Source organism: Pocillopora verrucosa, chromosome 4 (genome assembly GCF_036669915.1).
Source record: "Pocillopora verrucosa isolate sample1 chromosome 4, ASM3666991v2, whole genome shotgun sequence".
Taxonomy (NCBI): domain Eukaryota; kingdom Metazoa; phylum Cnidaria; class Anthozoa; order Scleractinia; family Pocilloporidae; genus Pocillopora; species Pocillopora verrucosa.
Window position 1 is genome coordinate 27,891,349 of NC_089315.1, and position 15,763 is coordinate 27,907,111.

The window sequence follows — 15,763 nt, forward strand, 5'->3', positions numbered from 1 at the left end:
CAAGTAAGAAACGCCAAACCGATCTGTTACTGTTGTCTCGCTTGTCTCGTCTATAAGGTTGGTGTTAAACAATTTTTCTGCAACTTATTTCCCAGTCGCGCAAACTGTAGATCATTGAACAAATTACTCTGCTTTATCCAAACAAGAACGTTAGCAGTCTAATGAGAAAATTTAGAGATGTCCGCCGACTTTTTTAACCGTTTGAATATCGGAAAAAGCTTTCACAATATGGAGTCAAACTTTTGTGCAAGTAAAACTTAAAAGAAAAAAAATACAACCCACTCGTCGAAAATAATCAGAAAGAATGTGCATCATCATGATTTGAGGCGCAACACGTGATCAAAAATAGCTCTTTGATTGAGAACCGGACAGAAAAGGCGTAACCTTTCCGTGACCCATCAATTCGGCTCATGAAACGGACACCAGACAGGAAGTCTGATAGTTACTGGCAAGAGTAATTTGAACACTAAGATAGAGAAAAATGCAGCGTCAATCTAACATATGCCAATAGTTATCATATATCACTCGGTAGAAATGTCAATTTATGAACTGTTCAAAATTAATAACTCTGAATAATTCCTTTTTTTGTCATCTAAAAATGTAAAGTCGGTTTTGGTTTAGTTAGGTAACCTTAAAATTGTAACATACTTCTTGCCACATTTTAGTGCTAAAGTCGCACTGTTTTGTCCAGTTATCGTATATTACTGGGTAGAAATCTCAATTTATGAACAGCTGAAAATTATAACTCTTAATAATTCCCTTTTTGCCATCTAAGTCGGTTTTGGACCATCTTTAGGTAAGCTTAAAATTTTAACATACTTCTTGCTATATTTACGTGCTAAAGTCGTGCTGTTTCGAAGATTTTTCGACTTTCAAAGATATTCTTTATTCTACCAGCCGAAAAGTAAAAACAACAGCAAAATCAAAATCAACTTATCGCGTGTAGAGTCCACATAAATATGATTTTACCTATTGTAATTAAGAAGAGTGATATCCTGTGTTTTACATTGAAATATTGTACGCGTAGCAACCGAGCAGCGAGATCGATGTGGTGTTGTGAAACTGATATCTAAACACATACTGTAACTTAGATCGTAGAGTACTTCTCTTTTATCAATTTCACTAGCGTCACCCCTGAATAAGCAGTGGATTAAGATCGAAGAAGCATCTTTTTTTCTCTCAAGTACAACAGCTTTTCTGGGACGGTATGCAGTTGCTAAGCCTGAGATTTAATCTGCTTGCGTCAGCATACCCAAGCCTCGCCTCCAAGGCGCATAACGGTGAATTTTACTTGGCACGTATTCTCAAAACATTGAAATCAAAAGCATACCAACTAAGAAAATATTCATGAAAATTTTAGTGCAAAAGAAGTTTTGGGATGAACTTTCAATAAATTAAACCATCTTGCATAAAGCAAATTAAATGTGCGCTCACATAAAGCAAGACCAACTGTGATGGCAACAACAAGGGCGATCAGGACAGCATCGGATGCGTGGATAATCGATCGAAAAAGAGCTGTACGTTAAGTGTAAGTTAAAATGGGCTCGCTATTCGTTTGCGAGCAGATATCAGCTTACGACTGAAACCAATAAATTATCAGCATCACATAACATCGCTCAATCTTTGCAACTGACCTAGCTTGATGATAACAAGGTATTATGCTCGGTATAATCCTTGTAGTTTTGGTCTCTTTTCTTCCCTGCTTTCTTGCTGCTAGCCATGGTGAGTATTTCATGTTATGAACTTTTATTGGATTTTATTCTAAGCTAGCTTTCTATGCTGTATCTTTCCTAGTTAAGAAAATTATTATTCTGCCTTATTCGAGTTTGTAGAATTGGCTCTAGATAATTCAACTTTATCGACACCTTTCAAAACTGAGCACCATAGGTGGATTATTTTAACATGTTCTACATGTGTTACCCCTTTTTCTGACATTAACAAACATTAATTCTATCGGGCAAACTTCAGGTTTTCTAGTTGTTCCACTTGATTGGATATAGTAGAAACTTGAACCCCGGTAATTGAGCGATGCATGAAATTAGAAGTATTATATTATGGATTAAGTCTTGGCAAGAGAAAAGGAAGCGCTCTCTTGATCGCGGTTAACCTTCAGACAAACAAAATGAAGCAAAAGATTTAAAAATGAATGAATCACTGAGGTAACTTGGGCGTTGCTGTCATTAGCGTGCTCGCATTGAAAGAAAAACAAATATTTTGCATGTTGAGTTATCTTGTAAACATCACTTAAACATTCGTTAGATATTGCATCTTTTCGCCTCTCAGTAAGCCTAATTTTAGTTAATTTTTTCCCTCAATTTGGGGAGATAAACCACTTCTGGAAATTAATATGCTTAAATCAATCTTAAACTGCTTTCCGCTGCCGTTATTTTAAATTCCAGCTGTAATATTTACTCTATTGCCAACTGATAGATATTACACTCATGTGATGATGAAAATAGAACAAAAACATAATTTTCCATCACAAGAACCAAAGGGGTGCTCCAAGACCCATCCCTTTTCCTTTCTTTTCATTTTATTTTATTAATTTTTTTTTCGGAACATAGAAATATTTCTGAAACCATAGAACTAAATAACCCAGTTATATTTATGAATGGCAAATACTTTCAGAGTACCTATTTCGATTTGACCTGTGAATTGAAATATTACGATGTTACAGGAGCCCATCAGTGATGGGCTCCTGGATGTTAGGGGCGAACTTCTTAACTGGAGAGACTCAGTTGATACAAATAGAATGCCGAGAGGAAAGCAAATTGAATCATTGTCCACTTTGAATAAATAAAAGCAAGCAAAATAGTGAGAATGTAGTTCCTCAATCGAAGGAAATCGAATAAATGATACAAAAGGAATCCATGCGTAAGAAAATGATCATTTTTTTGCGCCATTACTTTGTGTTACCATTAGGGATTCGTCATCATCTTGTAGCGAGTACATTTTCTGTCTTTCTTCCCAATAAATACCTCTATGAAATAAACTTAAAACCTCAAACAATTCATTCTTTTACTTTGTAATAACAGCAAACATATTATTTGCATTTGATCGATTCGCAGAGGGCAATATCAAAGGCAATCAAATTTACTGATACCGTATCGTCTCGGCATCAACATTGCATTACGGCAAAAATCGATCACCGGAAACCAAACCAATATTTACAGATGAATGTGGTGATTCACAACGATAAATATACGTAATTAATAACTAGAGGTGATAGGGAACAGTCGAAATCCGATTTAACGATATAAATCGCATTGAAGAAAAGCAATGCTCTTTAGGGGACGCGCGTTTTATTCCGAGTGATACACGAAAATAATAATACTTAGATTTGGTATAAATCTATTAGGGCTTTATAGTAAATTCCGCAATCGCATTGGCTGACTCCTCGCTAGCTCGAACTTTCTATCGTGTAATAATTGATAAGGAAGATGGCTGAATCAACTATTAATTACAAATAATCTGGTTTTATCGACGGAGTTGATTATACAAATTTGCCACCATAAAGAGTTTCTAAAGCTCACTTTTCGTACGTAAGACTACCGGCAAACTTCTCCCCAACTCACCTTAAATCTTTCCGCGTGCGAAATAACCAGCGTCCTCCAGTGCTAATAATGAGGGTTACTCGCACACTTTTATTTATTGATTGATTTTTCACTATACATTCATCAATTTATTTTCACTAGTTAAGGTATAGATAATAATATTCCTTGTCTTCATTTATCTCTCTATAGGAACACCATGGAAGTATGGAAACACAGGTTCAGTGAGAGGCTGTTAAAATAAAATAGCACAGTCCAATAGATTTAGAGTCTATGAAGAATATGTAGTAATGACCATCCAATTTTCTACAGTCTATCATTTTTTCATTGACCGATTAATTGATTATACGGTTTTTTTCATCATTTCTGTTATCAAATTCTTTATTGATTTGTTTTTTTAATCTGTTCATTATTTATTTATTTACACTTATAAATTTTAGTGCACAGTGGACACCAGACAGTTTATGGCCCGAGGGATTGGGTCCAAGTCTCACATCACTGTGGAGAGAGAGCCCAGTCTCCCATCAATATCGATACTGTCCACAGAAATAGTTTTGAAAAATTAACTTTCCTAAAAGGGTTCAGCTTCAAGATTGCAAACATGTGGAGAAGTCTGAGAGGCAGATTATTCAACAATGGTCATGCACCTACCATTAAGATTGAGGCCGGTTTCGGTCTACTCTCTGGGGGTCCCTGGGGAAGCGCCCGCTATAGGCTTGCTCAACTTCATCTCCACTTTGGTTGTAAGTCTAGCCCAGGAGGTTCAGAGCATACTCTAGACGGTATGCCATTCTCTGGTGAGGTAAGTAGGGTACGAAATCGTCTTCACTATCACCAGCATCAGCTCTAGCCTTACACTTACCATGAACATTTTCATAGAAATTTTTGTCCAATATAAACATAATTTTTTCAATATTGAAACTTAATTTGTCCGATTATCGATCACCTCTCGAGAAAAATTATGGCAAAAGCTTGTTACACAGACTATGAGACAGGCAAATGAACAGCGAAAAAAAAATTTGATTTCAGTAGTACAAGCGTTGAGTCCCTCAACCAAACCGCAAAACTCCAGCAGAAAAATCATACAACATTTTATCCTATTTTTACACATAAAGGCGTTTGTTTGCTTTTGATCCTATCTTTTCTTTCTCAATTCAGCTTCATTTGGTGTTTTATAACATAAAGTACGCTAACTTTGACGCTGCCGCTGACAAGCCAGATGGTTTAACTGTCATCGCCGTCTTTCTGGAGGTAAATATTCCCTTCTAGAGAAAAATGTTTCATGTCCTGTCACAAGCGTAGGAAAAAGAAAGAATTCTGAGTCCTCATAAGGAATCGAATATCAACACCTTCGGATTCCGCGCTCCGATGCTCTACCACTGAGCCACAAAGACTCGATGGGGAGCGAGTCCCATTACGAATATATGACACGTGTCTTGCATACTGCTAAGATGAGCGATGTCAATGTATTCCCTTATATTTACCCCTTTTTTAATTAAAGAAAAGAAGATTCTTCTGCAACTTGCTCTTTACTATTTCGCTTTAAAATATAGCAAAATCGTTTGGGCGTATCAAATCCGGAACTTGGGAAGATAGCAAATTTGTTGAGGAACATGGCCAGAGGCGATCGAGGTGTGATTATGGCTTCTAATCTTCCACTTTGTTTTGTTTTGTTGTTAAAATCGTTGTTATTATTATTGTTGTTGTTGTTGTTGTTATTTCCTAAGATCAATTTAGTTTCTTTTTCGATTTTAAGAAATAAAGCACGTTTACATTTTTTTTTATATAAAAGTCGGGTGTTAATAATATACTTTACGTCTAAATGTCATAATTCAAACTCGTGTGGTGAGATAATCAAAGTGTATAGTCTCTGTACATACGGTGAGTACCTCGTCATGAGCTTGTGACCTCAGTCGTAAAGAAAAATTAGAGCTGCAGGAAGAGCGACCTATCATAAAATAAAACATCCAAATTTGTATTATTTTTGTCTTTGCAAGATGTGTGAAGGGATGTTACTAACTCTTTTCACGACACGTGACTTTTACTTGTTTGATTATAGTTGTAATCGGTTGTAATGTTGACTGACAATGTTAAAAGATAGAGAAATACATACAGATATCCATCATTTATTTTCAAAAAATTTTTCTCCCTTTTCTTGTTAGAGGAAAACGAAAGGAATTTACTGGACCTAAATCTGTACTCTCTGGTGCCACAGCTGACGGATCTGTCTATGACACCATTTTTCTCGTACAAGGGATCTCTGACAACCCCTCCCTGTTATCAGTCTGTTAACTGGATTGTACTCGGTCAGTTCATCCCGGCCAGTACCTACGTGGTGAGATTACATGATAACCTTACACTTAACTCTTCCCACCCTAACATCAGGATCCAAGATCTCCATACTGTTCTCTTTACGTTTCTCATGGCACCTTCAAGAGGAATTTCAGTAATAACCAAGAGTCTCTTCACGTGGTGATAATTTCCTTTATTCTTGTGACCTTTTTGTGTGATACAGGGCTGATTTTGTTGGAAGAAATTAAATATTAGTCACCCTTTGGGGTCAAAGGCTTAAAACTGCACTGATTCACCTTCTTCCGCTATTCTTGATTTTTATTCAGTCATTTTTAATTTTTTATCAACATTAATTAATTCGCTGTTTTTTTCATTACTTGCTATTTGTTGATTTTCAGATGGACGTCATGAGAAGTCTGCGAAATCAAGAGGGACACTCCTTGTGCAACGGTTCCAGGCCCCCTCAACCGCTAAATGGCCGTGTCATTCGCGGGTACATGGGATAACTGCTTACGAGTTCATAACAACCACTCTGCTTTAAAAGACGTATCACCATTTCTTTCTAAGCATTCTGAAACATTATAGACCGGCTGCGACAAAATGGAAAAAAGGATTTCGTAAAAGGACAAAATGTGCAACATTTTCATTTTCAGTCATTTCAAGAGTAAATACGCTTGTGTTTTTCAACTAACCCCGTTCCCACCGATAACGTAGCTTCATCTTTCTGTATAGCCCCCATTAACGCAGCCTCACAGTTTCTTTAGAAACTTACCCTCTTTTGTATTCAAATAATTAATTTTCAAAACCGTAAAATCTCCGAAAGGTTACACACTTAACCTTGCAACTAAAAAAAGGTTTTTGTTTTTATTTTGTTCATGCAAAAAACTCGCCGCGTCCAGTCCTGTTTAAGGGTATAAAAGAGCAGCTTATGATAAGACGACTTCAAAGGCCTTTGCTTAATATTTTCGTGGCCTCTCGATAAGCCAAATAACTTTACCAACAAAAAGCTCTCTCTTTTTGAAACATCCACTTGCACTTTTGTATCGTAATCAATCCACATGTCTGAGAGAAACTACTTCGCATCATATTAGAATAGGCGCCAATATACTGATACATTATTGGCGCCACAAATTCGCAATTAGATATGGAGGTACAATACATTCACAGCTATTATGCATAATGAAACTACTGTAAGTGTAAACAAACCTTCTTCTAAGTTTATTTGGTGCAAGTTAATCAGAGCGACACTCTTTCAAAGTCACAACAGTCATTAGATATGTTGAATGTTAAATAAAGCACCGCTTCATTCTTACTAAAATCAGAAGCTTCTCATGTGTAAAACACTTTTTGCTTAAAACTGAAATATCGAGCAATTAACAGAAGACCAGGAATATCGTTTCGATACGATGATATCAATGGCTGAAAATTACTAACTTTACATGCCCTCTTTCCCCCCTCAGCTCATATTTCAGTGAAATATTTCAGTAAACCACACTTGGAAACTCATATTCTACTTAACTGACGGTTGAAATGTCCGTTTTTTTACCAAATGAACCGTAGGTTGTGATCGAACTCTGTTTTCCTTATTTACAGCCTTTGTCTGGGTGGCAGCACTCAACCAAGTACAAACAGTACATTAGAGAAACCAAACGTAGAATCATCTTGAACAAAAGTATTGTGTTCAACAAGAATCATTGTGAACATTGTCGATATTATGAATTATGTATGTATACCCTCGAAAAAGAACCCTTAAGAGAATTCAATCAAGTCCTCGCGCACCGAACCTAAAAAAGTTAATTAATTACTTAAAAAAGAAAAGCAAAACAATGGAGAAGAAAGATAAAGACAAATATAAATTTCCGAAGATGTAAGAATGATCCTATTGTGCTCGATCGGGTTCCAATCTTTCCATTCGAGTGGTTAACCATCAACCACGGTCTTTCTTATAAAGAGAGGGCATAGATCGACTTGGTATTTTTCCTCACATAGGAAATAGCAGCTTTCACGATACTGAACGTTCAATAAAATGTTTAAACGGTAACAAAAGACTGGACTGGAATGAACTGAACTCGACTCGACTAAACTGGATTCGACTGGACGAGGGTAGATTAGACTTGACTAAACTAGACTGGATTGGACTGGACTGAACTGGACTGAACTGGACTGAACTGGACCGAGCTGGATCGGACTGAATGGATTGGACCAGACTGAACTGCACTGTACTGGACTGAAATGGACGAAATGGACTGAGCAGGATAAGATCGGACGAAATAACGAGTGAAAAACTAATGACAAAATAAAGGTTCCTAATAAAAACCTTCGTTGAGAAGTACAGTCAGTGATTTTATTAACACATTTTTACTCAGATTTTCGCGTTTCCTCCTGCAGCTTCATTTAGTCTTCTATAATACAAAATACAAAGATTTCAAAACAGTAGCCGACAAGAGTGATGACCTGACCGTAATGGGCGTGTTCCTTAAAGTAAGAACTATTTAATTTTTTACCTTTAAAAACTGTTTTTTTTGTTGTTGTTGTTTTTAAGATAAATCAAGAAATTAGGCTGCAATTCATCATTTACTTTTTAAAATATGAGAGAAAATTTTCCCAGGAAAAATTTGAGGTTATTGAGGTTGGCTGACGAATGAGGAAAGTTACTGAGCCAGGTAAAACTACTTTCAAATGTTTTTACTCCATAGCTCCATGTTTGTTTGTTTGTCTATTTTTGTGGTTGTTGTTGTTGTTGTTGTTGTGACCCAAGACTGTAGACTGATGATCTAGAATGCCTTCCAAACCCTTTTTCCCGCTCTGTATTTTCAATCTCTTTTTTCTAATAATTTTCGACATTTTTCTGACCCATATTTTAGTTATGATAAATGGAGCTTGAGGTTTTATTCATGTTTTCAATCAACCAAGAGCACACATCTTGCAAGATGTAAACTATCTGGCTTTTTAGCACTCTTCTTGTTTTGGACAGAATGGCCAACACCTCCATTAAACAAAAACTCTTGAACAACTGAGAATGAAAAATATCAAAATTTCAAGTTGCAATTTAGCGGGGAATATTTCTTGATTATCTTTACATAATAATAATTAAAAGAAGAAGAAAAACTGAGAGAGTGATAAAGTTGAAAATTTCTTTGAGAGATGAGGATGTTAAGATCCCGGTAATCTTGAGTATGTGCACTTTGGTGCCAGCACTAACTGATCTGTCTGGGACGTCGTTTTTTTCAAACAAAGGATCTCTGACCACTCCTCCCTGCTATCAGTCGGTTAAATGGATCGTGCTGTATCAGCAATTATAGCAATAAAACAATCAAATGAGGGGAATAGCAAAAAATTCTCACAGGGCCACATTAGAGTTAGAATCAGGGTTCTTCTCTTTTTTTCGCTGTTTTATTTTGTTTTTTTTTTGTTTTTTTTTTTTGTTTTTTTTTTGTTTATTTTGTTTTTTGTTTTTTAATTCCCTTTTGGTTTCATCATCTTTTAACTTTGTTTGTTACTCCGACTGAAAGAATCATGGTCTGATCTTAACCAAGGTATATATATTATTAGAGGGGTAAGTTTCTAAAGAAACTGTGGTGCTGCGTCGGTGGGAGAGTATAGCAGGTAATTTAGTGTTAACAACTGGGTTGAAAACGTAAATTAGCCACCGTAAAGGGTAAAAAAGCTGACGTTTCGAGCGTTAGCCCTTCGTCAATCAATCGCTCTGACGAAGGGCTAACGCTCGAAACGTCAGCTTTTTTACCCTTTACGGTGGCTAATTTACGTTTTCAACCCAGTTGTTAACACTAAATTACCTGCTATATATATTATTACGTAATTAAAATATGTAGATTAATGTTTTTAGTTGAAAAAAAAAAACCTAAAGAATGTCATTACTTTCATGTTGTTGTCGCGAGACGGTTAAACAAAAATCACAGATTTACATCCTTTTAGTGCATTAGCGTGCTGGAGACCTTCCAATTTTTCTATGACATCATTTCAGAGTGTCGTAGAGGAGTATACTACGAATGAAAATGAGTTGATTATTTTCTGAATAGAACAAGACAATTTACTTGGCAGTGGTGAATAAATACGTGCTTGCGTAAGATGAAATAAAAAGGAATTTTCTTTCTAACCTGATCTAATTCCATTATAATCTACTCACTTCGTATGTAAACGCTGAGATACGTAAGTCGTCATCATAGATGTTTAGGGCAGGTTGGGTGTAAGTGTTCATGTGCGCAAGCAGTAATCGGAATGGCAGGTAATTTAGTGTTAACAACTGAGTTGAAAATGTAAATTAGCCACCGTAAAGGGTAAAAAAGCTGACGTTTCGAGCGTTAGCCCTTCGTCAATCGCTCTGACGAAGGGCTAACGCTCGAAACATCAGCTTTTCTACCCTTTACGGTGGCTAATTTACATTTTCAACTCAGTTGTTAACACTAAATTACCTGCTATACTCTCCCACCGACGCAGCATCACAGTTTCTTTAGAAACTTACCCCTTTATTCAGTAATCGGAATGCTCCGGGAAACTGTCTGTCAAGACGTCCAATCCACACAATAACAAAAGAACTTGAGATAAGGCGCTTTCCGTTGATTTTCGGATAAAAGAGGTAAGTTTCTTAAAAACTGTGGTGCTGCGTCGGTGGGAGAGTATAATAAGGTTATTTGGTATCATCAACTTAGTTGATATGTAAATTGGCCACCGCAGTGAGTTTAAAAGCTGACATTTCGAGCGTTAGCCTTCGTTAGAGCGAATGACGAAGGACTAACGGTCTAAACTTCAGCTTTTAAACTCTCTACGACATAGACGCTCCATCGATCCTCCCAGAGATGGAGATTGCTTTTACCATGCCGCTGCTCATCAGTTGGGTATTAATTGCGAGGCTGCAAAGAACCGTCTATTTTCATTTTTGGAAAGTAATCGCATCGATGTAAGTCATGATTTAATTTTGTTCTCCTTTTGCACCTCTGGAATTTACTGATTTAAAACAAATTAATCAGCTCCATACTCAATGAATTGAATTGCTTAAACAGGTGAAAGGAAACGATCGCATGTCGTTTATATGCGAACTGGACGTGGGTCATACAAAAGTACCTTCTGACTGGTCCAAAGCTTTGGGTCTTCTTAAAAAGAATTTGGTCACTTCTATGCTGATAAAGGCATTTGCTGAAGTGACACAACACCAACTTGTCATCATCACCGAAAATGGGGTAAGAAATATATATGCGTGTTCCTATCAAAATGTTGTCTGTTGTGTCTGATGCAGAGGGAATTCCTTCTTGATTTAGGAAGTTTCAACGCGCTAGATATCCGCCGGACAAGAATTGCATGACCATGTCGGAATCACAGTGCTTTTTAAAACTGGTTGCTGACTGGGCACTGGTATTTTTTTATCGCTAGCTCATCTAATTCCACAAAATATCATCAAAAACAGCAAAAATAAGTAGATCCGCTTTTTGGCTTGACTAAATGGCGGCTAAATGTATTTAACATTTATATTTCTATTATTTTTCTATGCAGGATAATAATTACGTGAAGGTTATCGAACCTGAGGGCCTATCAGTGGGAACATTGTATTTTGGGCACGGTGGAGACCCGAAAAGGAAAAGCTTTTCAGCCGAAGTGTCTGTAGAAAATGAACGCATTTTATGAGCAATGAAACGGTGAGAAATCGAAAATTTAATGGCCGTTGCAGCATTTTGCTGCATTCTTTTTGAAAACGAGCCGGCTACTACGATAAAAGATTCACATTTGATGACATTGTGTTGGCTACTCTAGCCAGGGTTAAACGTATTCTTTCTCTCGCAGAATTACAAATGTGATTATTGCACGGTCAGTTGCCATAATCGCTCAAAGCTTCTTCGACATATAAAGAACAGCCATCCAAAGCCCAAAGGCAAGTCAAAGGTAGCTAACTGCATATGTTGTAAAATTCAAGTGTTATTGGTTAAATAAACTTTAAATAGCCATTGATTATATTTTATTTATGTAGGATGAAGTTGAACTGATGATCATCCGCTCTTCCGACGAAGAATTACCTGACAGACCTGAAGTTGTTGTGATCAGTGATTCTCCAGTGAAGAGTCCGGAAAAGAAATTGCCGAAATCGGATCTCAACAAGACAAGGTATGGTACAACAAAACATTTTGTAATTTTGCAATATTGCCCGTTAATTTGGTTTGGCTTTTATTTAGAACATTATAGTTTATTTGTGTTTTCTTTCTTTTCTTTTTTTGTGTGTGGCCAATTATAGACCCCATCTAAGTCACTTTTGGGTAAATGATGTTCATAATCTTAAAGTCCTGAAAAAGTGCGACCCCCGGGGGGGTACTCCCCTAAAAAAATGATGGGGGTGCTTGTCGTACCTTTTTGGGGGATGAAATTTGTGAATTGGTACCGCTTAGGGTGCTAAAACCTAAAATGACCCCTGCTAGGGTTGTCGCAGTACCTCTTAGGGGTCTGTAAGGTCATTATCGGATAAAATAATGAAAGCCATAGCTGCATTTGTTACAAAGATAACGTTTACTTCTCAATTTTTGGCTTGAAAAACGGTCATATTATCGGCAACTAATCTGTTATTCTAGAACTGATACCTCTAAGGGGTGTAAATGAATTCGAAGTCACGCCCACAAAATGAGATTCTGGTAACTTTTAGGGGTGTTTTCGAAAGTTTCCGACGAGTACCCTCGTCATTTTCATGAGGGAGTACCCCCCCCCCCCCGGGAGTGCGACTCCATTCTAGGAACTCTATTAAAAGTGCTTGTAAAAGGGACCCCGTTGTTGTCAGTCCAGTCGTAAAAATGCGACCCCATCCAGTGGCACACCCCCTGAAGCCCATTACTGGGAAGCGCCTCGCCCCCACGGGGGTGGGCGGGGGGGAGGGAGGCACAGCGGTAAGAATAAGATAGCTGGTTTTCGGTCAACATTCCGTCCCCTTCTTCCCCGGGAGATTTCGCTGACACTAGCCCTACTCTCCAGACATCCCGGACACACTAACCAGCAAGAATTTCTTTATTAATTCCAGCAGGAATTTTGATACCGCTGACCTGCAAAAGCCGACGGAGAACAAATCTAGGGCTGAAAACGAGAACAACGAAAAAGAGGAGGGCTCAAACAGCAGTGACGACAACAGTGAGAGGCACGCTGAAATCGACAGTCACAGTGAAGGCGATGACGACGATTTACTAGACTCAGTTTTTGAAACGAAGCAGAATCAGAGAAAAATTACAGAGGAAATGTGGTCTGGAATAAAAGCAGAGTCGGTGAAACATTTACCTGAGGGAGTTGACGGACTGAGAGTGTTCAAGATACCATCAGAATCTCTTAAAAATGAAGGCAAAAATATTTTTAAAGACGGGAGAAACTGGAGTTCGGTGTTGTAAATACAACACAAATTAAGAACATGAAAGACGGTGGCGTAATATGCAGTGCTTGCAATCAGCAATCTGAATATGTTGAATGCCTAGCACGACGTTACATAAGTTATGGCCCCTCGTTCACCAAAATATTTTACTGCGGCAATCATACGTGTCCTGTAATTAAGCCCTTAAGAAAAAACGAGGATCAGGTCAGACAACTTATTAAAGACAACCCCAAGATAAAGCCCTCGGAAATTCAGTCAGCATGTATAATGTCTGCTTTTCGCGAGAAAGCAGACTGGGCAACAGTAGAGAAGGAGGTGGAGGCTACCCTAGATCGACAATGGCTAGCAAATGAAAAGAAGCAAATAAAGCGAGATACCGAGCCTTTCGGTCATGACTTTGAAGCTGTTGTGACATACAAACAGTACTGTGATAAGAAGGACAATTATTATGTATACAAAATCAACGACCGAAGAGGAAACCCGGACAGACCTTCCTTTGTTTTTAAAATGGGGACTCAAAAAGCTAAAATGGCCATCAACATGGATAAAGATGGCTATCAATTCATGAAGGAAGAGTTTTGTTTTTTTGATGGCAAAAGAAAACGCTGTCGAGGTTTTGTCACTCTCACGGCAAGTGTATATTACGGCTTATTACAAAAACAAGTTCCTCTTGCTGTAATGGAAGCTGAAAAAGAGGACACAACCAACATCGAACTCTTTTGGACACTCTTTAATGAAGTTCTACAAAAAGTTTCCGGTCATAAAGAGTATAAATTTAATCCCCTTGGCTGGTGCACCGACATGGCGGGGGCCAACTTCGCGGCACTAATCACAGTGTTTGGTGAGGAGGCTGCGTCACGTATTACGTCCTGCGAATTTCACTTTAAAGATCAACGAAGCAAGAAAGCACAGAGACTGGACAATGAAAATAGCGGCCGTTTTAAGGAACTGTGTAACCTTCTTCTAACGAGTGAAACCGAAGATGGCTACGCCAAAAGTAAAGCTGCCATGGACGCATTCATCGAAGAGAGTGAGGATTACGCCTTCTTAAAAACATGGGTATCTCGGTGGCACGACAGACGCGGGTTCATTTGTAGAGCTTTCGCCCCAAAAGATGCCCCCGAAATGAACAAAGCAGAAGTAATACATGCTGGGTGGGCACACAGGGAATTCACCGAACCTAAGCCTTCTCGACGTCTGTCACGCGGATGTCCGTGACACTCTAGTTTTGGAGAAACAACTAGAATCCTACAAGGAAGGTATCCCGGCACCAGGAAACGGACCCTCCTTCGCTGAACGCAAGCGAAGGCAACATGCCAGGCAGCTTCAAAAAGCCAAAAGAATAGGAAAAGAAATGTTTGAAGACAGTGAAAATGGCCACGTGATTGACCCTTCATCTTCTTATCAGCCACCAAGAAACAAGAAACGGAAGGGAAAACAATCAGGAGGTAACCAATCCAAAGGAAAGGTTACTGTGAATTCCGGGCCAGTGGCGTATGGAGACACGCCTAACATGGCCCCGCCTAATATGCCCCTGTCTAATGTGAGCCCACAAAATGTGCCCTCGTGTTTCATGTCTCCTCAGAATGCGCTACCATCTTTTTCGTCTACACCTAATACATTCCCATCCAGTTTGCCCCTACATAATGCACCTGAATCAAATGTGCCTCAGGCTTATGTGCCCCCATCGAATGTACCCCCGCCTATCTCTGTTCCATCAAACAATAGTGGGCCGTACTGGCAACAAGCTTTCCAAAGTACGTTCCCTTGTTTTACCCACTGGTCAAGCTCACCCGCGGTCAATGCTCCCCAATCCAACCCTTACCCTCCATCGAGTGCTACACCTCACTATGGCAACCAGTGGCATTCCGGCTTGTCTCCTAATCCATATGAGATTGTTTTGCTACCCTCCAACGTTCAAAAATGCTACGGTTGCGGAGCAGCATTTGCCGAGAAGTCAAGGAGTGCTCCTTATAATCTTTGCATTAAACATGTGGATAAGAGGTTGATAGGAAAGAATGCTGATGGGCGTTTGGTTTATAGCACGGATTTTACGAACACTTACTATCACCCCAGCATATCTCACATCAAGCGAAAAAATTCTTTATTCACAGGTCAAGTTTACATAGGAAGAGAACTTTACAACTCTCTGGATGCCAGTCACCGCCAAGTATTAGATTCTTTTCAATTTAATGTAACATTAAAATAGTTTACCTCATTTTCTCTTCGGTGTTTTGACCTTTCTGTTGATAGACACTCTTTTGGAGGAATGATTGCGTGACAAGCCAGTCACGTCACGTTTAAGTAACATTGTTTTATCACGGGATGAATTATGATCAATACTAATGTTAGTATTAAGCGATCATCTTTTTTCATTTTTTAAAAATTATCCTGGGGGACACGATTCACAGGATATAACAAAACAGGAAAAAACTGGATAAGTGGGACAAGAAAACATGTTGTTGTTGGTTTAAAATAAAATTAAGTTTCTATCAAGAGCTGTAATGACTACTCACGATTTACACATCTGTATCTGTGTCCCGGGGGGGTACTCCCATACATTGCCTAT

The 15,763-nt window shown here is 38.4% G+C and overlaps 1 protein-coding gene and 1 pseudogene across 1 annotated transcript; both read left to right on the forward strand.

The window, feature by feature from the left end:
- Window positions 1-1,597: 1,597 nt before the first annotated feature.
- On the forward strand, window positions 1,598-7,143 carry LOC131774910 (carbonic anhydrase). Its single transcript, XM_066165115.1, has 7 exons — window positions 1,598-1,722; window positions 3,744-3,770; window positions 3,992-4,353; window positions 4,710-4,802; window positions 5,105-5,183; window positions 5,714-5,886; window positions 6,242-7,143. Exons 1-7 carry the CDS (start codon window positions 1,659-1,661, stop codon window positions 6,347-6,349), a joined length of 906 nt encoding a protein of 301 aa, XP_066021212.1. The 5' UTR covers window positions 1,598-1,658; the 3' UTR covers window positions 6,350-7,143.
- Window positions 7,144-13,233: 6,090 nt separating this feature from the next.
- Window positions 13,234-15,403, forward strand: LOC131796242 (uncharacterized; annotated as a pseudogene).
- Window positions 15,404-15,763: the final 360 nt, after the last annotated feature.

Excerpts from the sequence above, each read along its gene's own strand:
- LOC131774910 (XM_066165115.1), top strand. The coding sequence starts at position 1,659 with ATGCTCGGTATAATCCTTGTAGTTTTGGTCTCTTTTCTTCCCTGCTTT. Across the intron at positions 1,723-3,743 it reads CTTTCTTGCTGCTAGCCATG|GAACACCATGGAAGTATGGA; the intron begins GTGAGTATTTCA and ends ATCTCTCTATAG. Across the intron at positions 4,803-5,104 it reads TCATCGCCGTCTTTCTGGAG|CAAAATCGTTTGGGCGTATC; the intron begins GTAAATATTCCC and ends TTTAAAATATAG.